This window comes from Prionailurus bengalensis, chromosome E1, assembly GCF_016509475.1.
Source record: "Prionailurus bengalensis isolate Pbe53 chromosome E1, Fcat_Pben_1.1_paternal_pri, whole genome shotgun sequence".
In the NCBI taxonomy this organism is placed as follows: domain Eukaryota; kingdom Metazoa; phylum Chordata; class Mammalia; order Carnivora; family Felidae; genus Prionailurus; species Prionailurus bengalensis.
This window is the reverse complement of record NC_057347.1, coordinates 55,399,880-55,421,107: the sequence shown is the minus strand read 5'-3', so window position 1 is coordinate 55,421,107 and position 21,228 is coordinate 55,399,880. Positions and strand designations below refer to the sequence as shown.

The 21,228-nt window shown below is 53.9% G+C and overlaps 2 protein-coding genes across 7 annotated transcripts in view; both read right to left on the bottom strand.

Moving 5' to 3' along the window:
• ITGB4 (integrin subunit beta 4) overlaps positions 1 to 1,525 on the bottom strand; it is a 30,799-nt gene extending 29,274 nt beyond the window's left edge. The window contains exon 1 of one of the 4 annotated variants that reach the window (XM_043585301.1): positions 1,243 to 1,525. The gene's annotated coding sequence lies outside the window, so the exon portion shown is untranslated. The remainder of the gene's footprint in view (positions 1 to 1,242) is intronic. The other 3 variants (XM_043585302.1, XM_043585303.1, XM_043585304.1) reach the window with 3 other exon arrangements.
• A 7,525-nt stretch (positions 1,526 to 9,050) lies between these two features.
• The window catches only part of LOC122485903 (SAP30 binding protein), a 36,868-nt gene continuing 24,690 nt past the window's right edge, over positions 9,051 to 21,228 (bottom strand). For all 3 annotated transcript variants that reach the window (XM_043585295.1, XM_043585296.1, XM_043585297.1), the window contains 7 exons: positions 16,671 to 16,759; positions 14,328 to 14,419; positions 13,487 to 13,547; positions 12,961 to 13,012; positions 12,038 to 12,096; positions 10,961 to 11,045; positions 9,051 to 10,709 (listed from right to left, as the gene is read on the bottom strand). In XM_043585295.1, the coding sequence (XP_043441230.1) occupies positions 10,528 to 10,709; positions 10,961 to 11,045; positions 12,038 to 12,096; positions 12,961 to 13,012; positions 13,487 to 13,547; positions 14,328 to 14,419; positions 16,671 to 16,759 (620 nt within the window). In that variant the 3' untranslated portion in view covers positions 9,051 to 10,527. The remainder of the gene's footprint in view (positions 10,710 to 10,960; positions 11,046 to 12,037; positions 12,097 to 12,960; positions 13,013 to 13,486; positions 13,548 to 14,327; positions 14,420 to 16,670; positions 16,760 to 21,228) is intronic.

Below are 21,228 nucleotides of genomic sequence, written 5' to 3'. Positions count from 1 at the left end.
AAGGTTAAGACTGTGGGCTTATCGGAAGTTGCGACCACAGGCTGGGCCAGGCACTCAGGACACGCACCCTCCAGGACACCGTGGGCCCCACCAGACTGCTGGGGCTTTTTAGGAACCGTCCCAGTCCTGGGAGCTCTCCCAGAACCCACGCTTCACCCCATCCCGCGGGACCCCTGCTTAGCACATATGCACCTGCCCACCACAGCCCCCACCCCTCCGGCTTTCCCATCTCCTGGCCCCTTGGCTGCTCTATCACCCACGGAAATCAGGGCCAAGGAGACAGGCACCCCTTCCCTGCTGTCATCCAGCTCGCTCTCTTCTCTCAGCGCCCAGGATGGAGACCCTCAGCCTTCACTTCCAGCTCAGTCAGATCCTTGGCTTCAGAGTGTGGCAAGGCCACGGTGAGGTGAGGAAGAGCCCAAGCCCTGCTATCAGAAGTCCTTGGAAGGCCCTGCACCACAGCCAGAGGGCCGCCCAGAGGCTGAGCAGGTGAGGAAGGGGCCAAGCACAGGAGGAGGTTCAGTGGTGGGCACAGCCCCCGGGGCTGCGGAATGAGGTCAAGAGAGCTTCCTGGAGAAAGGGTGTCCTGAGGCGACTTTGGGAGGAGTGAAGGCATGTGCTTGGCCAAGAGGAGAGTCAGGGACTCTCCAGACTCCGCAAGGACTATGGCGCCGCACGTAACAGGCCCGGCCCAGGCGAACAGGGTGATCTCTGCCTCCGGGTGGCTGCTCCCTCTACTTTTTTTGCAACCCCCAGAGGGGCCCAGCCCAGGAGGCCTGCCAGCCACTGCCTAACCTCTGCCCCCTTCTCTCAAACATTCACCGGACTCCCAGGCCTCTCTCCTTGCTCCCTCTTCTAGCTCAGAGGTCTGAAGGCAAGAGCCTCCTCCAGCTCCACTGCCCCTCTGCCCCCAGCTGCCATCTGGGCACACCCTGGCAGGCCAGGCACCGGCAGGGGCAGGATGGGGCCAAGGCCTGCCAGCCTTTAGGAAGGGAAGAGCTGAGGAAACAAAAAGCCACCCAGCCCTCCCAACAGGGTCCCCTGAGTTGCTGGCCGGGGCGGGGTGGGCACTCACTTTCTCCTCCTCTCCTCCAAAGTCCCAGAATGGATGCCCAGCTCAGGCCGCCAGGGGCACTGGAGGCGCAGGAGGGGTGCAGCCCGGCGATCCCCGGCTCCCCCACCCCCACCCCCGCCCTGTGCCCAGGCCCCCCGGCGCCCGCCGCGGTCGGAGGCCAGACCTACCTTGGCGCGGACGCGCGCCCTCCCCGCGCTGGGCTCCGCTGGGCCGCTCCGGCTGCAGCGCGCGGGCGAGCCGGGACTGTCCGGGGACTGCCCGGAGGGCGGGTGGCAGGGAGGGCGGGCGGCGGGCGGCGGCCGCGGGGAGGGGACCGCTTTATGGGGCGGGCGGCAGGTGGGAAGGAGGCGCTGGTGAGTCAGGCAGGCCGCATTCCTGCGCGCGGCGCACACCTGTCGGGGCAGGAGCCGGGGCGCCGCCGTCGCCGGGCCCGCCCCCCGGAAAAGGCTGCGGTTCCCGCGGCGCCCGGCCCCTCGTCCCGACCGACGGCGGCGGGGGCAGGGGAGGAGCCTCCCCTCTCTCTCTCCAGTCCAGCCCCGGGCGCGGCGCCTCCCCACCCCTCCAGCCTGCAGACTCTCGGCTGCCCGGATGCGTCGGGCCCGGCCCGGGGTGGCCTCGTAGACCCCCTGCCCGGCCGCCGCTCTCCCACCTGCGGGCGCTAGGCGGTGAGCAGCCCCGCGGCCCCGACGGCAATCGACTGTGCTCATGGCTTCTGTCCTGCGCGAGGCAGGGGCCCAGGGATGACCCAAGCCTGATCTGTCATTCACCGGGTCCTCCTCTCAGCCTCCCCCACCCTCGGCCTCCGCGTGTGTCCAGAGGGAGATGCCGAGAAGGACCGCTTCCCTGAGTGTCCTCAAGCAAGGTACTTAAAGCTCCTTAAAATCTGAGTAATACCCATCAAGTGGCCAGTCTCGACCCGGCATGGAGTAGGCACTCAAGTGCTTATAGTTGTTCTTGACAAGCGGGTTCACGAATCTGACCCCTCCAGTCCTCTGCCTGCAGTCCTTCAAGGTCCACACGTGCTCAAGCTGGAGCCTCTCAAGTCCCCGGGACTTGGTCTACTTCTCGAGTCCCACCTGCCAACAATGTCAGACCACACCCATGGCCAGCAGCGCCCCCTGCCCAAAGCAGGCAGCTTCAAGCCACCACGCTTTAACCCCAGGCTGGGCTCTGCTCCAGATAGCTCGGTTCTCCTTCCCAATCCCTGCCCCCAACCAGCCTGGTTTATCCCTTTTTTACTTGAAAGCCTTGTGCTGATGTGGCCTGCTCCAGAGAGTCTCCCTGACCTCCCTGCACCCTCGGTTGGGTTACGCGTCCCTGTGGCCCCCCAGGGCGTGACTTTTTCATGCCGTTTGCCACATGGGTTTGAAATGATCCGTTTAGGGGTCTTTCTTCTCCATTGGACTGTGAACCCTGAGGACCAACGCTCTCTAGCACACCTTTTTATCTCCAGCTCCTAGCGCAGTGCCTGGCACGGAGCAGGTGCTCAGCGAAAGTGTGGCTGAAGCTGATGGGACTGCCACAAAGCCTCCCAACCGTCGGTGCTCTCATGTGTAAACAGGCTTGCACACTGGCAACTCTCAGAGTGATCGTGGGAGTAGCTGGCACTGGGTATGGAGGTGCCACGGACACACGAGTGCTCACTGCAACTGTGTGAGCCACAGTCACTGCCGCCAGCTTGCCCAGTCGTCTTTGAGAGCTGCTCTGGACCTGCCAGGAACTCAGAGAGGCTGGCTCCTGGATTTGGAAGCACTGTGGCAGGAGTCCCGGTTTGGTTGAGGCACTCAGGTCTGGGTGTTCCAGGCCAGCACAAGCACCCTGAGGACCTGAGCTACTCCAGAATGTTTTTTTACTTTTAAGTAAGTTCCCTGAGATCAAGACCTGAGCTGAGATCAAGAGTTGGACGCTTAACTAACTGAGCCACCCAGGTGCACCACCCCCGACTTTTTATGTTGAATATTTGCAAACATACAAAAAAAGTTTGAAAAAAAAAGAGTATAAAGATGACTTGTATTGTACAAAGATCACCTAAACCCAAGAGTTAACGTTTGCCATATTTGCTTTATTTATGTATTTATATATCTTTTTATCTGAATTTTTTTTTTTTACATTTATTTTTGAGAGACAGAGAGAGACAGAGCATGAGCAGGGGAGGGGCAGAGAGAGAGGGAGACACAGAATCCGAAACAGGCTCCAGGCTCCGAGCTGTCAGCACAGAGCCCGACGCAGGACTCGAACCCATGAACCACGAGATCATGACCTGCGCCGAAGTCGGACGCTGAACCTACTGAGCCGCCCGGGAACACCTATATATCTTTTTATTTGAATTTAAGTTGAAGAGACCATGACATTTCATCTAGGCAGGCCTCTCCCAAGATCAGTCCCCCACATAACCACAATAGCTTTTTCACACCAGCGAAAATGAACAGGGATGTCCTATTATCTATGATTCAGTCCATATTAAAATTTCTTCATTGTGCCAAAGATGTCTGTTATAACTGTTTCCTTTTTTTTTTTTGACTTTTAAAAAATTGTTTCCTTTTGAATTTGAGTCCAATCCACGTCACCCATTACATTTGACTGTTTTATCTCTTTCCTGCTTTAAAACAGTTTCACCCCCACCCACCACACCACTGACCTTTCAAAGAAACAGGCCAATTGGGGCACCTGGGTGGCTGAGTCGATTAAGCGTCCGACTTCAGCTCAGGTCGTGATCTCACGATTCTGGGGTTTGAGCCCTGTGTCGGGCTCTGTGCTGACAGCTCGGAGCCTGGAGCCTGCTTCGGACTCTGTGTGTGTGTCTCTCTCTGCCCCTCCCCTGCTTGTGTTCTCTTTCTCTCAGAAATAAATAAACATTAAAAAAAAAAAAAAAACCAAAAACAACCCACAAAGGGCAAAGGGTCAATAGATCTGTAAAATGTCCTACTGTACAGATTTGTCTGATTGCTTCCTCATGGTGTCATTGGACTTTTTTTTTTTTTTTTTTTTTAGTCTACTGTAAACTGGAAGTTATGTATAAAGGCCTGATTAGATTTATGGGAAACATTTTTGGCAAGGCTGATCATAGATGGTGTTGGGTGTGTTTTATTGGGTGGCACATGATGTCAGCTGTCTGGCTGTTAGTAATTATTAAGGAAACGACTGCCATCTTTCCCCATTGTAAAAATACGTTATTTACTTTGTGATTAAGAAGTAATCTAGACGGGGTGATGATGCTTTGTCACCCTGCCCACTTCCCCACAAACTTTCACTGAAGGGTTTTAGTGAAGGTGATTGTGGATCCATTTTTGGATCAAAGATCCATTGTTGATCTTTGCCTGAATTTTGGGATTGAAGAATGGTGATTTCCTGTTTCTACATTAATAGAATGCATCCTCTGATTAAAAAAAAAAAAATCAGTTCTGCTCATCAACAGGGAATGAACTATGTGCCTCCAAAAATATAGGATATGGCTGACTCCGTTGGTAGAGCGTGTGACTCTTGATCTCAGGGTCATGAGTTCAAGCCCCACATTGGGTGTGGAGCCTACTTAAAAAAAATTAATTAAAAAAAAACCCTGAGGGGCGCCTGGGTGGCTCAGTCGGTTAAGCATCTGACTTCAGCTCAGGTCATGATCTCACGGTTTGTGAGTTCAAGCCCTGCATTGGGCTCTGTGTTGACAGCTTGGAGCCTGGAGCCTGCTTCAGATTCTGTCTCTGTTTCTTTGCCCCTCTCCTACTCGCTCTCTCTCTAATATTAAAAAAATCAAACAAGACAGAGCCTTTAAAATATCCTTATATATATATCCCTATATATATATCCTTATGTGTGTGTGTGTATATATATATATATATATATATATATATCCCTCTCTCTCTATATATCCCTATATGTATATCCCTATATATATATATATATATATATATATATATATCCATATATAGCATATATTTAATTTTTAGCATTTATTTATTTTTGAGAGACAGGGAGAGAACATGAGCAGGGGAAAAGCAGAGAGAGAGGGAGACATAGAATCCCACAGAGCCCGACGCAGGGCTTGAACCCACGCACTGTGAGATCATGACCTGAGCCGAAGTGGGATGCTTAAACGACTGAGCCACCCAGGCGCCCCCAAATCACTATTAAGATTACCAAACAACCCAACAGATTTCACTTGGGGTAAAAACATGGCATAAAAATAGTGTCAAGTATATTCACACTGTTGGGCAAGAGGTCTCCAGAACTTTTCATGTTGCCAATTGAAACTCTGTACCCCTTAAACAGTTCCCCATTTCCTCCTCCTCTAGTCCCTGGTTAATTACCATTCTATTTTTGCCTCAATGAATCTGACTAGTTTAGATACCTTATATAAGTGGAATAAAACAGCATTTATCTTTTGTGGTTGACTTATTTCACTTGTCATAAGGCAAGGTTTTCTGCCTTTTTAAGATTGAATAATATTCCTTAGTATCTAAATACCACATTTTGTTTATCCATTCCTCCGTCAATGGGCATTGGGTTGTTTCCACTTCTTGGAGATTGTGAATAATGCTGCTGTATGAACAGGGGTGTGCAAATAAATCTTCTCCACCCTATTTTCAATTCTTTTGGATATATCCCCAAAAGTGGGATTGATGGATCATGTGGTAATCAATCCCATGTTTACTTTTTTGAGGACCGCCATACTATTTTCCAGAATGATTGCGCCGTTTTAGAATTCCATCAGGAATGCCCAAAGGGTGAATTCTTTTAACTATCAATTTCAGAGTAAAGAGTTAAGGTATTCAATTCCAGTGGTCCACGACTACATTTTTTTTTTCAAATACTATGCATGAGTAATTTTTTTTGCATGAATAATTTTGTATTTACTCAATAGTGTACAATGGTGATGTTGTGATATAGTAAGACATCTATAAATGGTCATTGTCCATGGTTCCCAGAGCAGCTCTGGAGCCATAGAGGTGAAAGGAGTGTCTTTTGTTATTCATGACAAGTCCCTTTCAATCACACCAGTTTATGTTAATGAGGTGACTTTTGGAAAGCCACTAAGGATGGGGGTGCTGGTTGTCAGGGGAACCAACCGCATGATTAGAGTTGGAACTTTCAAGCCTCAACCCTTCCCCACCCCCACCCCACCCCCACCGACCTCTGGGGAGTGGGGCGAATGGACTGGAGATTGAGTTCCATCCCCAATGGCCAGTGATTTAATCCACCATACCTCGTACTGAATCAGCCGCCATCAAAATCCTAACCAAAGGGGGTTCAGAGAGTTTCCAGCTTGTTGAACACCTGGTGTGCTGGGAGGGTGGTGTGCCCAAAGAAGGCGTGGGAGCTCCATACTCCTTAATCCCTACTGAGCCCCCTATGTATCTCTTTTATCTGGCTGTTTCTGCGTTGTATCCCTTTCATAAGCTAGTCTAATAAGTCGACTGTTATTCCTGAGTTCCGTGAGCCATTCTAGCCAATTATTGAGTCTGAAGAGGGGGTCATGGGAACTCCCAATTTATAACCAGTTGGTCAGAAGTGCCAGGGGCCTGGCCCTACAATCAGCATTTGAGCAGGGGGCAGTCTTGTGGTACTAAGCTCTTAACCTGGGGTCTGCGCAAACTACAAGCAGTTGGTGTCAGACTTACACGATGTGGGGGCTGCGTGGATGGCTCAATCAGTTAAGTGTCCGACTCTTGATTTCAGCTGAGGTCATGGTCTCACCCACCATTCATGAGTTGAAACCCCACATCAGACTCTGTGCTGACAACCCAGAGCCTGCTTGGGATTCTCTCTCCCTTCTCTCTCTGCCTGGTATACCCTGCTCACGTGCTCGCTCTCCCCACTAAGTAAATAAACTTAAGAAATTACAGGATGTGAAAAGCCTACACATTTGGTGTCAGAAGTGTTCTGGGGGTGTTGTGAGTGGTAGTGTGCAGGGAACGAGAGTTTTTCCTTTTTGACAATAATTGCATTTATTTATTTATTTATTTATTTATGTATTTATTTATTTATTTTTTAAACATTTATTTATTTTTGAGGCAGAGAGAGACAGAGCATGAACGGGGAGGGTCAGAGAGAGAGGGAGACACAGAATCTGAAACAGGCTCCAGGCTCTGGGCTGACAGCCCAGAGCCCGACGCGGGGCTCGAACCCACAGACCGCGAGATCATGACCTGGGCTGAAGTCGGACGCTTAACCGACTGAGCCACCCAGGCGCCCCAATAATTGCATTCTTTCTGAAGGTTCAAATTTAATCCCATTTGGCCAGGGGGAGATCCCTTCAAAACCGGTTCAATTGACCTTTGGAACACTCCTGTCAGTCTTCCTGGCTTCCTGTAATAAACTGCCCCAGTCCCACTTAGATTTCGGGATCAGCCCTTTCTCTAAGGAGCCCTATTCCTTTTTGTGGGGAGTCGCATTATGAGGTCAAGATCTGGGTGCTGCTTGTACTGACTGCTCCTACGGGCCACTGCTTCCGGGTCCTTCCAGTGGACATAGCTGGGAAATTTTTTTTTTTTTTTGGAGTCATGAATTCATATTGATGTTTCCCAAACATTAGAGAATTTTCTTAATTTCTTGGGAGTTTATTCTTTTACCTCTTTGCTCTCTTTCTTCACAACAGGCAGTGTATGGCACGCGGTGTTCTGCACCCTGCCCCTGTCATTTTCTCCTTCCTTGAGATCACTCCAGATCTGTCCATGGAGATCTTCCTCATTCTTCTTTTCTGGCTCAACGGCCCTTTCATTTTTTTTTTTTTTTTTTCTTTAACAGATTTTAAACATACACAGAATTCGGAGGGGATAGTGAATGAACCTTTCTGTGCCTATCACTGGGCCTCAACAATTGCCAACGTGCCGGTAATCCAGAACAGAAGGCCGTGCGGGTGGGATGAGGGTTGGGAGCTTTCAGACCAGTGACCGAGCGGGCAGGAACCACCTCTCCCTCCATCCCTGTCCCTCGAGTCACCTGGGCACTTGGGGCACAGGGTGGCTGACCACTCTGTCTCCACTCACAAGGAGAACAGGGAGACACGAGCGGTCTTGGCCCCCAACGTGTGCTCAGCCGTTACAAGGCACGGAGAAAGGAGCGATGAACGCCCAGGGGAGACCGGGAAGGAAGGCCTGAGCCGCATCTGTTAGTGCCGCATGTGCAGAGGTGGGGATGGTCAAAGGGCAGTGGAGAAAAGGAGCTGGAGGCCTCGGGAGGCTGGGAGTGGTGACGAGGCCACTGGTGTCCTTCCCGTGCCACACTGAAGGGGGACTCTCAGGGGGAAAGCAGGGGCCACGCGACCTGGCGAGAGTCCTGTGATGACGGGGTGTAGGAGGAGGTGGCCAGATGGAACCTGGGTGGGAGCGGGAAAGACCGAGAAAACACACGGACGAGGTCGGAGCAATCTGCCACAAGAGGGACGAGGGCCGGAACTAAGCAGGAGTGATGGCGACGGAGAGGGGTTTCCGAAGTGGCCCGCCACATGTGGGGACGGCACAGGATCTCAGGTGTGGAGCTCTTGGCCCAGGACAGATCATAAGGTCGTGCTCCTAGAAGCACAGGAAGAAGCAGGGATGCCCGGGTGGGTGGGAGGGCTCGGCTGACCTGGCAGAAACCACTTGGTGCCTCGTGCCTGTGACACCGTTTCCACGGAAAGAAACTGGTCATTTGACCCCGGGCCACCCTCAGTGGGACTAAGGTGGGCAGGCACTGATCTTGTTTTACAAAAAGAGTAAAGTTCAGAGGGATTAGAGACCTTGACCCAACTCACAAGGCTTCCGGGGGGCTACCCTGGGGCTGCCCAACTCATTGGGTGAGTGGTCATTACTGCTCAATGGGAGGGCAGTGGGTGCCCAGAGGACAGCAAAGGGCCATGACCTTGGAGTTTTTTTTTATCAGCTGTGGAGTTTCTGTCCTTGGTCTAAAGCAAGAAGGCGCTGGACAGGCCAGCGACACACACTTGCAGGGTCCCTTACAGTTTATAAAGCTCTTGCGCGAATCAGCTCACGGACTCCTCACAACCACCTTACAAAGCTTTATTACGGTGATTTGACAGAGGGGACTCACAGAGACAATGGCCCAAGACACACCAACCAACACACAACTTCAAGTTTAACCCAGGATCCAGGGCAGAGGGGCCGAGTCTGCGTCCAGTGCCACTCCCATTGTGCCACACAGCCTCCCGCGCAAGCCCCAGAGCCCCCACACTACGGAGGTGCCCCTGCTGGAGGCTGCAGGGCAGCCAGCCTTCAGAGACCCTCTTGGGACTCAGGGCACAGCAGCTCCTCTCCGGGGCCGCGAAGTCCCAGCAAAGGAGGGGAGGGGGACAATGGACCTCCCTTGGTGCCCAAGTGTGTGTGGCTGGGGGGACGGGGGAAGGGACCAATGTGAGTCCCCTTTTCTTTCGGGGACGGCAGGGCAGGATCACCACACTCCTTTGGTCATGCAACAGTTACCAGGTGCACTTTGAGGACCATCGTTCTAAAGCTCTGCCCGTGCCACAGAAGCAACCCGGCTCTTCACGGCCCGGCTTCCCTCTCTGACACGTAGCCCTTCCGCTGGACCGGAGAGCTGCCAAACAGCAAGAAAGGCAAGCGAATTTCCTCCCGGCTTTTGGGCCGACAGCGGCTGGGAAATCTGTTTTGGCCCCAAGAGGAGCCCGGCGGCCGCTGGCGCTGCCCAGATGCTGCTGTGGGGCAGAGATAACAGGCACAGGAAAGGTGGGGTGGCAGGGTCCTCCCAGGAGCCTGGCTCGCACGTAAACAATGAGCTGCCGCCGGCCAGCGCAGGAGGTGAGTCATGTCCCGCGCCGCGAGGAGCCTGCTGGCCGCACTCGGCGGGCACTGAAGGACCGGGGCAACCTTGGCCAGGCGCTGAGGCCCCTCTGGCTGTGTGGGTTGGGGATCAAACCCAGGCCTTCTGGTAACCGGCTGACTTCAAAAGCCTGGGTGTGTCCAAAAAGTGGTCCCAGAGGGCTCAGTTGCCCCCAAGGGAGCAGAGGCCTCGGCTCTCATCTGATAACCAGCTGGGTTTCAGGATCAGGGCAGCAGACAGCCGGGACACGGGGCCTCCCCTAGCGCCACAGGCTTCGGCCACTCCGTTACCTACCCTGAGGTAATAACCCCAACGGGGAAGAGGAGAGGACACTTGGAACTTCCACATGTGCCTGAAAACGGACCACAGCAGAGGCCACTGCATCCAAGATGCTGAGATGTAAGAACACAGCACTTTTAATAGGGCACCAGACCCCAAGCGGTGTGTGGACGCTCTCCGGAGCACCCGACTCCTCTGTGGCTATGTCCTTTTCCTGGCCGGAACGACACACGGAGACTCCTCTTGGGGTGGCGTCGCGGGAGCAGATCCCAGTCCTGAAACACACAAAGCGGCACCTCTGTGCCGCGTCGGTCCCCGGGTCGCGCACTCTCATCAAGTCCTGGAGCGGCCCCTCCCCTCGATGGAAGGGAGAGTGTCCGAGCCACCCGGGCTGCTCCTTCGGGTCACTGCTTGGCCTTTTTCACGATGGTGCCCACGGCAGAGATCACCGTGGTCTTGGAGCCGCTGGCACTGGTGGTCACCGTGACGACAGCTGGCAGGGTGGCCGTGGTGGTGAGGATGGTTGGCTGGGCTATCGTTGTCACCGGAATGGCCGAATCCCACTTGCTCTTTCTCTTCTGGGCATCTGGAGGAAGGCAAGGGATGAGTCAGGATCAAGACAGACCAAAGAGCGACGCTGCCTTTTCTAGCAGGCAGCGGTCAGAGCTTCGGGGCCGCCTGCCACGGAAGTGCGAGGGGCAGCCGATGAACCGGGGACCCCACCCCAGGCTCCCAAGATGCCTCACAAACTCTGGGGTCAGGAAAGAAGCACAGCAAGGTGGAACCTGGGCCCAGATCCCCATGGCCTCTGCTCCCCCAAACGAGGCAGCCTGCTACCTGCAACCGCTGTGCTGGCCGTGGTGGTGGTGGTGGCCGTGGCGTTGGTCGTGGTACCTTTCTTGGTGCCTGTCACAAACTCGATCTGGAGGGGGAAGAGGAAAGAGAGAAAACCTGTGCCAAGCTGTTTATCCGCATCCTCTGCCAGCGTCTGCTCCCGGGCGGCAGAGTCCGGCACCATACACAGGAGGCACTGGGAGGCAGCCCTGTCGTGTTGTCTGAGGGAGGGAGAGGCGTTGGAGGGACTTCTACCATTTTGAGGAGAGCCCTCCAAACTGACACGGAATGCTCCCGGTGTCTCCAAGTTTCTGCACGAGCAGGGCACCCCGGCCCGCCACTGCGCCCGGCACCCGGGATGGAGGCGCACCCACCCGCACGGGAGAAGCACAGCTTTGGTCCCCAGGGGCCGCAGACACGTCCCACACTAAGCCTGGGGTTTGGAATGGGGAGGGAAAGAGAGAGAGGGGCAGTTCACCAAGCGCTAAGAACGACAAGACCCGATCGCCCCTGCACCGGCTCCCAGAGGGCTGGCAGCCTTTCTGCTCAGGGGTCAGGGGCACATCCTGGAGGCCACAGCTGCTGCAGGAGGTCAGACCAAACCAAGGGTGGGCAGAGCTGGTGCCCCGAGGCCCAGTGTTCTGTCTCGGAGACTGCTCACAAAGGGCACAAGTCTCATTTAGTCTCAGAGCCAAATTTCCGTTCCCCAAAGGATCCAGAACATGCTGCTTGGGAAGAAGTGGTGCTCAGAGCCCTAAAACGAGGGGTCACCCGGCCACCAGACATGGGACCTACAAGGAAGCTCCGAGGCGGACTGTGCAGATCAGATCTGGGGGCCAAGTAAGTACTCTCGGAAGGAATACACCTCTCAGGGAGGACACTGGTGACACTAAAGAGAGACCACCGGGGCTCTGCAGCTGGAAGGGGGAGGCCAAGGAGGACATCGCGCAGCAAACCACAAGACCCCAAGAAACCAAATGGAAGTAACCGAGAGGCACCTTCAAGCTGAAGGTGGGGGGTGGTGGGAAACGACACCCTAGACACCTGCCTTTTCCTTCAGGACCCTTGTCCACCACTTACTTTGGTTCGCTCCTTTTTGGCCTTTTCCAGTTTGTCCATCTCGATCTTCTGGGCTTTAGCTACAGAGACCAGAGAAGTTGTAACAAAAGCAGCCCTGGGACAGCTCCCGCGTGAAGAGACACTCTAGGCGGAGGGACCCCACAACAGCACTTGTCACGCCCCCACACCCGCGCGCAGGTGGCCTCGAGGCCGCACAGTTTCACCGTCCTTTTGTGACCAGCAAAGGGAAGCGGGCTTAGATCTACAGAGCAGAGGCCTCAGATGTAAAGGACCTCGTCTGGAGGGGTGAGCTGCCCCTGAGCCCTAGCTGACTGTCACTGTGCGCGGACGGGGACGCAAGCCCAGGGTGGAATACCTTCCCACTGACCAAGAGCAGCTGCGTTATGGATTTTAGGTAAAACGTTGGCAACTGATTCAAGTTAAAACAAGATAAGACGTGTGGGCCAAACACAACACATTTTCAGGCCAGACCTGGCCCACGGGCTGCCGATTCAGGTCTGCCATCTGAGGGCCTGGGCTCTGTAATTCCTCCCAGTCCTCCCTACTGGGACCCTTGAGAAAATGCTTTCTCACCGGCCTCAGAAGACTCCGTCCCCCTGCCTGGGACACTGTCTGCATCTGCCAGACTGGCCTCTGTACGTCTTCAAACCTCGTCTTGAACACGGCCCCCACAGCAAGGCCGTCCCACCCCTTCGGCTGGCTAGACGGCCCTGCCTGGGCGCTCTCCCCCAACACTGCTCACTGCTAGGACCGCTCTGCCTTCTGTGCTGCATCATAAGCCTCCTGAGTCAGAGCGGGTCTGTCTTGTTCAACACTGTGTACCTACCTCCTCCGACACGGCCTGACACAGTGGGGACCCTGAAATACATGTTGGCTGACTGACTGGATGAACAGACAGGATAGATGGATGGATGGCCACCTACCTAATGCCTCGTAGTAGGAGTCCTCGGACCAGCCATGAGGGTCAAACATATCCTGAAAAATAAAGAGTTAATGCTGCAGCCAGCAAGGGTCACTGGATGACCAATGGTTTAGAAACTCAAGTCCCTTCTCCCCGAATCTTTCCATGGATTTTCCTGGCCTGGACTCCCCCTGCTCTAAGGGCATAGGGACTCAGATGTTATCCTGGGTTTCTAGCCAAAGTGGTGGCCGATTTGCTCTTGGGAATATGAAGCAGGGACGAGCCTGTTGACGGGCTGTGCCATCAGAGCACAGCCAAGTCCACCCTCACTGACCGGTTGGGGCTTGGGGCCGGGTCTGTCACCGCAATCTCTCCCCGGACTATTCCAGAGCAGCGGGGACTCCCGACAAGGGAGCAGGGAACTGTGCTCTTCAGCCAGCACTGCCGCTACACGGGCCTTTCAGCAGCTCCAGGCTGAATCCAGCGAGGTGAGCACAGGGCCCTGGGTACCCTCCCCTCAACCCTCAGCCTCTGCACACGGGACGTACCTTTGGGTAGTTGGTGCCGAGCTCGTCAATTGCACAGAACTGGATCAGCTTCTCATAGATGCTGAAAGAAAAATGCCAGAAGGCACTGAGCAGGCCCTAGTCCCGTGGACTGTGTGGTACCTGATTTTGAGAGGCCAGAACGGTCTAGTTCCTGGGCCCAGACGAACCCTTTAAACCCAGCTGAATTGTTGTAAACAGGCTTCCCGACAGAACGGGAAACGTCCACTGGCCTGACACGAAGTCACTCGTCGTCCTCCCCACTCCCAGAGAGATGGACCGTTAGCCAGGACGGGTATGGTGTCCAGGTAAGGGCCGTGGGCTTTTTTTTTGTTTTTGTTTTTGGTCTTATCTAGACATCTGACCCTCAGTTTGTGTGGCCGGGTTGGGCCCACATAAGGGCCGGGGCACGTCCTTGAGGTCACCACCATACCAGACTTTCCCAGGTGCGCCACCTGCTCAGACCCTGGACACAGCTCTGTTCGCAAAACCTGTCACCTGTACGCAGAATCAGTGACATTCTGGAAGTGAAAGAGGAACCCACGGGAATTGCCTAGTCCAATTCCCTCATTATAGAGATGAGGAAACTGAGACGTTGTGAGGCTGTGTGCCTTAGGAGTAGGGCGAGCAAGAGAACCCGGCCAGGCCTCCTCCAGCCCAGCTCAGGTCTCTCAGCATCCACTCCACACCCTGGCTTCCGTGTTAACTGCAGTCTGGGCGATGGCCCCTTTGGACAGAGGGGGGATCTTAGCCGAGCCTCACCCTGCCACCTCCACGGGGGCATCCCAGTCCCCAGTCCAACATCAGCGACTCAACTGACCCTGCAGGCCCATGGGAAACTCACCTGGGGTTCCGAAATTCTTTCTTCCTTTGGATAATGTAATTCATATCCATTCCCTCCTTTATCTTCCGCTCATAAAGCTTCTGGATCTTGTCCTAGGCGGAGAAACAGAAGGGCACTTATGACGCCACCCCACCACCAACAATCCCAGTCTGTGGTCACACGTGCTGTGTGGGGACACTTGGTCACAGGAGACCCACAGAACCATGCGCAGCCCTACTCCAGCCACACTGTCTTTCTCCACCCAGCCTGTGACCGGCGCGGAGCACAAATAAGACAGACTGAGATCAGTCTGTTTTCGTTTTGCTTCCTCCCTCTGGATGGCTGGGAGAGGGGGTGGTAAAAGGTCGAGGAAGAGAAACCGTGGACAAGACAACGAACGTATCCCCACCTGTGAATCAGCTCCTGAATCATCCAAAGAGGATTCAGGCAAAGAGTGGATGGGCAGGGGCTCCATGCTGGTTTCGAATTTAAACACCGGGTCAAGTCCTCAGTGGGAGACCTGGGAAGGCTAAGTTCTTGCGGAGGAAGGCAGGAGTAGAGTTTTTTGGATTTGGTCTCATAAGCTTCCTACGGTGTCCCTTGTAGGGAGGCTCACAGATGGCCAGTCCCCACCACTTTATGAAGAGGCACTGTCAGGGGTCAAGAGCTCATCTCATTAGAACTCCCCCGCCCCCAAAACCCCTGCTCTCTGGCTTTCAACCGGCAATAGGAGGGTCATCTGGCAGGAATGCAGACCAGTCCCACAGGTTATCTCAAGATCCACAGATGATCCCTGCAGCAGATGGCCTCCACACTTTCCAGCGCGTGAAGAGGCCCCAGACACCCGAGTCTCAGGACAGAGCCACCTGTGAGGTGGACCAGTCTTACCCAGCAAGGCTGGTGCTGGCCCAGGGCAAGGTCTCTCTGCAGCCTCCCCCACTAGTGGCGGCTAAAGGCACAGACTCTCCAGAAGGAAAACATTTGGGGCACTCTTCACCTGCGACAGGAGGTGGGCAGGGCCGGAGGTCCTGTGTGACGCCCTTTGGGAACATCAGGAGAGGTGATCCACTCCCTTTGTCAGGAGGCTGAATCTTTCTGCCGAGACTGGCCAGAGGAAGCACTGAAGTGCAGAGAGAGGTTTGTAATACATTTACCACGGAAGAGACAACCAAGAGCCACAAACTTCAACGTTATCTCTTCGAGGGCAAAGGGAGGCTTTCCACAGAAGACCTGGCAAATGGAGGGTGACCTGTATCTTACAGATTACTTTTCTGGGTTTTCTGGGCCATCAGATGGGTTCTCCCATTTCAAGTCAACTAAAGCGTTCACTTGATGTCGTGGTTTCCACGATTAGGAGAATCTAAAAATGAGAAATACACTGAACTTGAAGGCTGAGCCAGCCGGTTGTCTCTGTCTGGTAGATCGCCAGACTGTCCTTACAGGCTGCGGCTTGTTGCCTGGCAGGGAGGGGAGATGCTATCCTGGGGGGGGGGGGTGGACAACTCAGCAAAGGGAGGAGACTTCTGGGAAAGGAAGAGAATCTTTACTGTGCCCCCAACCCCGACTCTGGCCCTGCCCAGCCAGCTGCATTCCAGAGCCCCGGGTCCCCTTAGTCATCTATCCGTCAGGATGGTGCTGTGGGCCTGTGGTGTGGCCAGAGGCACCAGCAGAATCTGTGGGATGAGAGGTGGGGCAGGTGGACCCGATGCCACTAGTGGGCAGCCCTGGGTGTCCGCCCCATGGTCTGTCGCAAGGTTCCACACACAGGGGAACCCCCAGAGGACAAGGGGAAACAATCAGAGGGGCTGAAAAGGAGGTGCAAACCCCAGGGCCCGCCCCCCCTCCCCCCCTGAGGTCCTGCTCTCAACGGAGTAACTGCACGAAATAGTCTACCTCCTTGGGATTTCAGAACTTCAGGCCACGTCTGTCTGCGATTCTGTCAGACAAGCTAGTGAACTGCCACGTCAGGAATAGGAGCACAGGAATCTCAGGCACAGAAATGCTTGTGTTTTGGTGTTTCTACCTTGTTTATTTTACATTTTAATGGTCCCTCAGTTTCTTGGCAAAGGTCCCCACTGGCTCAGCTGGGTTGCATGGAAGGTACCTTATTTTCTCTGCCTCGGCTTCAGACCTGAGGGCGAGCTAGGGGGTCCCAGCTAGAACAGCATCAGGTGATGAGGCAGAGGGTGGCGGTGGGGACAGAGCAAACTCCTGATGGCAGGCTAAGAGAGGTAACCAGGACTGCACGCTCCTGCCCACCTGGCTGTTTCTTTTACGGAAGGGCTCTTAAAGTCGGACCAAACGAGACACGTGACCCAGGCTTTCTCATCTACACAGGCCTCATCAGCCGAGCTCTGTACTTACTTGTAAGTGATTTGAACATCTGCCAGGGGGTTCAGGTGGGATCTTGATTTCATCAGGCGACATGTTCCGGACTCTTTCAGAAAAGGAGGCTGTGGGAGGACAGAGAGAGAAAAATTCTGTGAGTGTGGATGTCAGGGGATGACTGCGGGCGGGGGAAGGATCAGGGCCAGACATGAAGTTTAAAAAGAAAAAAAGAAAAAAAAAAAAGGGCACATACGTTTTCCGGGAGAGATAAAGGCTATGAAACGGTACAATGGTGTTCCTAGTGGCCTCTCCGCGGGTGTCATCTGAGTTGAGATCAAATGACCAGAAGGAACCAGCATGTGCCAACCCGGGGGAAGAGGGGACAAGTGTCAAGAATGCATGCTACTACGTCCAGCAGTTAACTTTGAAGGAAAGGGTACGTGCAGGGTGTGCTGGTGAATGTTTAACAGCCAGCTGGGGGGTGGGAGGTGAGCAGGGGAAGAGCTGTGATCTGCAGCGTCTGCCAGATTCCGGGGTATTCGTTCTCTCGTCGCTGGACCGAGGCCCAGGTGGGGGGCGCATCACTGGCTCACGGAGTGAGCCAGCTCCAGCCCGCCCGGTTGTGTTCCTACAACACCATCCCAGGATTCTGGAAACTCGCAGAGTTGCTTGGTATGTCATCCTTCTCACCTTAGGCCATCCAACCCAAGATACAGGAGAAACAGAGTTCGGGGTTCCCTGGGCTGTGGGATTCAAAGCATTCAAAACCGCCCTGTGCATAAATATTTCAAACATTACCTGCTGCTTATTAGCTTAGTCTTTTAAAAACAAACCAATCAACTCTCTTTTGGTCTGCCTAGTTCTCGGGAACAAAGGGCCTGATTCTGATGTGAAGAACCACAACTCCCGAGGGCTAGTTCCCTCAGCAATCGGCCACTGCCCACCCAAGTTTCCCACTCTCCGCTCCCTTCCCTGTAGCCTCTGGCCACCCTGGGCCCGCAGAGTGTGCTCTGGGTCACTCAGACAATGCACTGTTTGTTGTAAGATTCTGTCTGCGCTCTTGAAAACATTCTCTCATGAAAAGGAGCATACAATGAGAGAACAGCAGGCGGAGTGGGGTGGGGCAGGATGAAGGGAAAGAATGAACAAACCAGCACCAAGAACACCCAGCAAGTACATACTGGGTACCCACTGTGTGCCAGGCCCGGGGCTATACTATCTCTTAGCCCTGAGTGGCTGCCGGGACGGCGTGATGAGAGCCTAGCACAGCCTTCGCCTTCTTTTCTACCGGGGCTGGGTTAATGTTTTCTTAGCAGATAAGGTGCTCCGATCTCCACTGAGTTGTGCTGTTACTACGAAGAACTCAGTGCTGAGAAGGGCTGAGGGTATGGCTCCACGGGCTTTGCCAGTCTCAACTGCTACGAAACACCCTGCACCGAGGCTGGGGCGGAGTCTCGTAACGCACTACACGTGCAGACTCCCATGGCCAGCAGTGGGTTCTCACTGGATGTGCCCCGAGAACAGAGCGCTAGGCGTGCCATTTTGGGTGAAGGCCCGAGGACCGACATGGGGTGACACGTCCTGCTGTGGACCCGGGACACCGGTGCGGCCTAGGAGCGGTTTCCGCCAGGGGACTACGTGCTCCTCTTTGCCCAGCACCTCTGTCTCCTGACGCCTGCAGCGATGGTGGCACCCATTATCTGGCTAGAGTTCAGGTCTCGTCCTGGCTTCTCCCTCCGTCTCAGCCTGAGGCTCACGCGGGCTGCAGAGGCCAGCCGAGAGTGGAATGAGCTGGGGTGAGCTGGCCCTCGTTATTTCCGGACGGCAAAAGCAAGGAGGGCCTGGGCAGGCTTTGGGCACAAGAAGGGGTGGAGAATGTATGTGTGCATGTGATGGAGAGACAAAGAATGCCCTTTGGCATTTGCCAGGAAAGCCTTTTGGAAAAACAGGGTGTGACGCTGTTGCCACAGCAACCCAACCACACTAGGACTCAAACAGTATATAGTGTGACAGGGCCCCTCCTGAGCTCCCCGGTTAGAACAAAAGAACTCCTCCGCAGTAACTGGCAAGTGAAGGGGTATAGTCAGAAAATTAGATAAAAGTTTTCCCACAGCTTCCTTCAGTGATTTCAGGAGCCATCCTTCAGCGATTCTTTCCTAAGGCCCAGGATGATCTAAAGTAGACAACATCAACCCCACCTACATATGGTGATGTGGGCGGCCACAAGGCCTCAAACCATCCTCCCAGGAAATCCATGGAGAAAGGTGCCGAGGCCCTTGGGGGCAGCTCCCAGTACTGTGGCTGCCCTTGGGGTCTACTGGGGGCATTCTAGAAGGGCAGCCGTACTCAGGATCTGAGAAGTCTACCTCGGTGACTCACCCCGTGCACATCCAAGCCAAAAACGGTCATGGTATCCGTGACGGCCAGGTACGAACCTGAGCAGGACCAGCTAGTCGGCTGGGCTTACTGGGCTTACGTAACGGTGGGGAGAGAAGTGCCTGGGGGGGGTACTGTGGGGAGGGGAGGAGGCAGTGGAGTGCGCTCTAGTTCACCAGAGACACGGAGAAGCCGACTGGATTACCGCCTCAGGCCACAGTTCCAGGCAAGACGAGGGGGCATCCGTTGGCTGCCTGGAGGGGACAGACTGGCCACGCGTGCTCAGTGCTGTCAAGCGGCCACAGTGTCGGAGGAACCCGAGTCAGCTGCTCTGCTTTCATTTGCTCCATTAAACGGGGGCCACCTAGGGGCCCCTTGGTGGTTCAGTCAGTTAAGTGTCCGACTCTTGGTTTCGGCTCAGGTCATGATCTCACGGTTCGTGAGTTTGAGCCCTGCATCGGGCTCTGGGCTGATGGCACACAGCTTGCTTGGGATTCTCTCTCCCTCTCTCTGTCCCTCCCCTGCTCACTCTCTCTCTCAAAATAGATAAATACACTTAAAAAAAATAATAATAATAAAAAAATAAAGGGGTGCCTGGGTGCCTCAGTCAGTTAAGCGTCTGACGTCGGCTCAGGTCACGATCTCACTGCTCTTGAGTTCGAGCCCTGAATCGAACTCTGTGCTAACCAGCTCGGAGCCTGGAGCCTGCTTCGGATTGTCTCTGTCTCTCTGCCCCTTCCCTGCTCGTGCTCTGTCTCTCTCAAATAGAAAATAAAACACATAAAAATTTGTTTTTAATTGCAAAAAAGAAAACAAAACCTGGAGCCACCTACATATAGGAAAATGCTTCCCATACCAGGGGAGCAACCCGAGAGGCCTATCTCCAGAGGTATTTTATTAACAAAAGGAGCTGAGTTCAGGCAGACCTCAAGTACCACCTCCTGAGTGAGAAACAGTAGGAGCAAACAAGACTACGAGGCTCCAATACCTACTGTGGTGCACAGATTAAATTGTGGCGGTAATCCTACAATAAAATAACGTATTCAGCAATAAAACGAAATTACGGATACGCTCAATCACACAGAAGGATCTCAAAACCATATGGGAAGCGAAGGAAGCCAGACAAAAAATAAGATGGCACTTTCATTTCTGTCAGTGGTTCTCAACTGGGGGCAATTACGTTCCCCCCAATCCCCGAGGGGACATTAGGCAATGTCTAGAAACGTTTTTCCTTGTCACATGTGGCAGAGGGAGGGGAGTGCCACTGGCATCCAGAAGGCCGAGGATGCTAAAACACCGTGTAAAACACAGGCCAGGCCCCCACAACAAGGAATTATCCGGTCCAAAAGATCAATAGTGCTAAGGCTGAGAAATCCTGATCTTTATGAAATTCTAAAAAAGGCAAAACTGTAGTGAAGAAGGTACAACACTGCTTGCCAGAGGCCCAGGGAGGACATCGTCTGTGAGGAGAGGTATAAGGAACATTTTGGAGCGAAGGAAATTAATTGTTTTAAACAGTAATTAATCAATGAATTTTTAAGTAAGCTCTAGGCCTAGTGTGGGACTTGAAGTCATGACTCAGAGATCAAGGGTCGTACGCTCCACTGACCAATCCAGCCAGGCGTCCCTGGAGCGACAGAAGTGTTTCATGGGGCTTCTGGGTGGCTCAGTTGGTTAAGAGTCCGACTTCAGTTTAGGTCATGATCTTATAGTTCATGGGTTCGAGCCCCACATTGGGCTCTCTGCTGTCAGTGCAGAGCTGCTTCAGATCCTCTGTCCTTCTCTCTCTCTGCCCCTCCCTTGCTCTCATGCACTCTTCTCTCTCAAAAACAAATATTAAAAAAAAAAAAAAAAAACTTTACAAAGAAGTGGATCTTAAAAAACTCTCTTAATGTTTATTTAAAAAAAAAATTTTTTTTTTAACGTTTATTTATTTTTGAGACAGAGAGAGACAGAGCATGAGCAGGGGAGGGGCAGAGAGAGAGGGAGGCACAGAAGCTGAAGGAGGCTTCAGGCTCTGAGCTGTCAGCACAGAGCCCGACACGGGGCTCGAACTCACGAACTATGAGATCATGACCTGAGCCGAAGTCGGGCGCTTAACCGACTGAGCCACCCAGGCGCCCCTTAATGTTTATTTTTGAGAGAGAGAGAGAGCGCGTGAGCGAGCACGCACACAGGGGAGGGGCAGAGAAGAGAGGGAGACACAGAATCTGAAGCA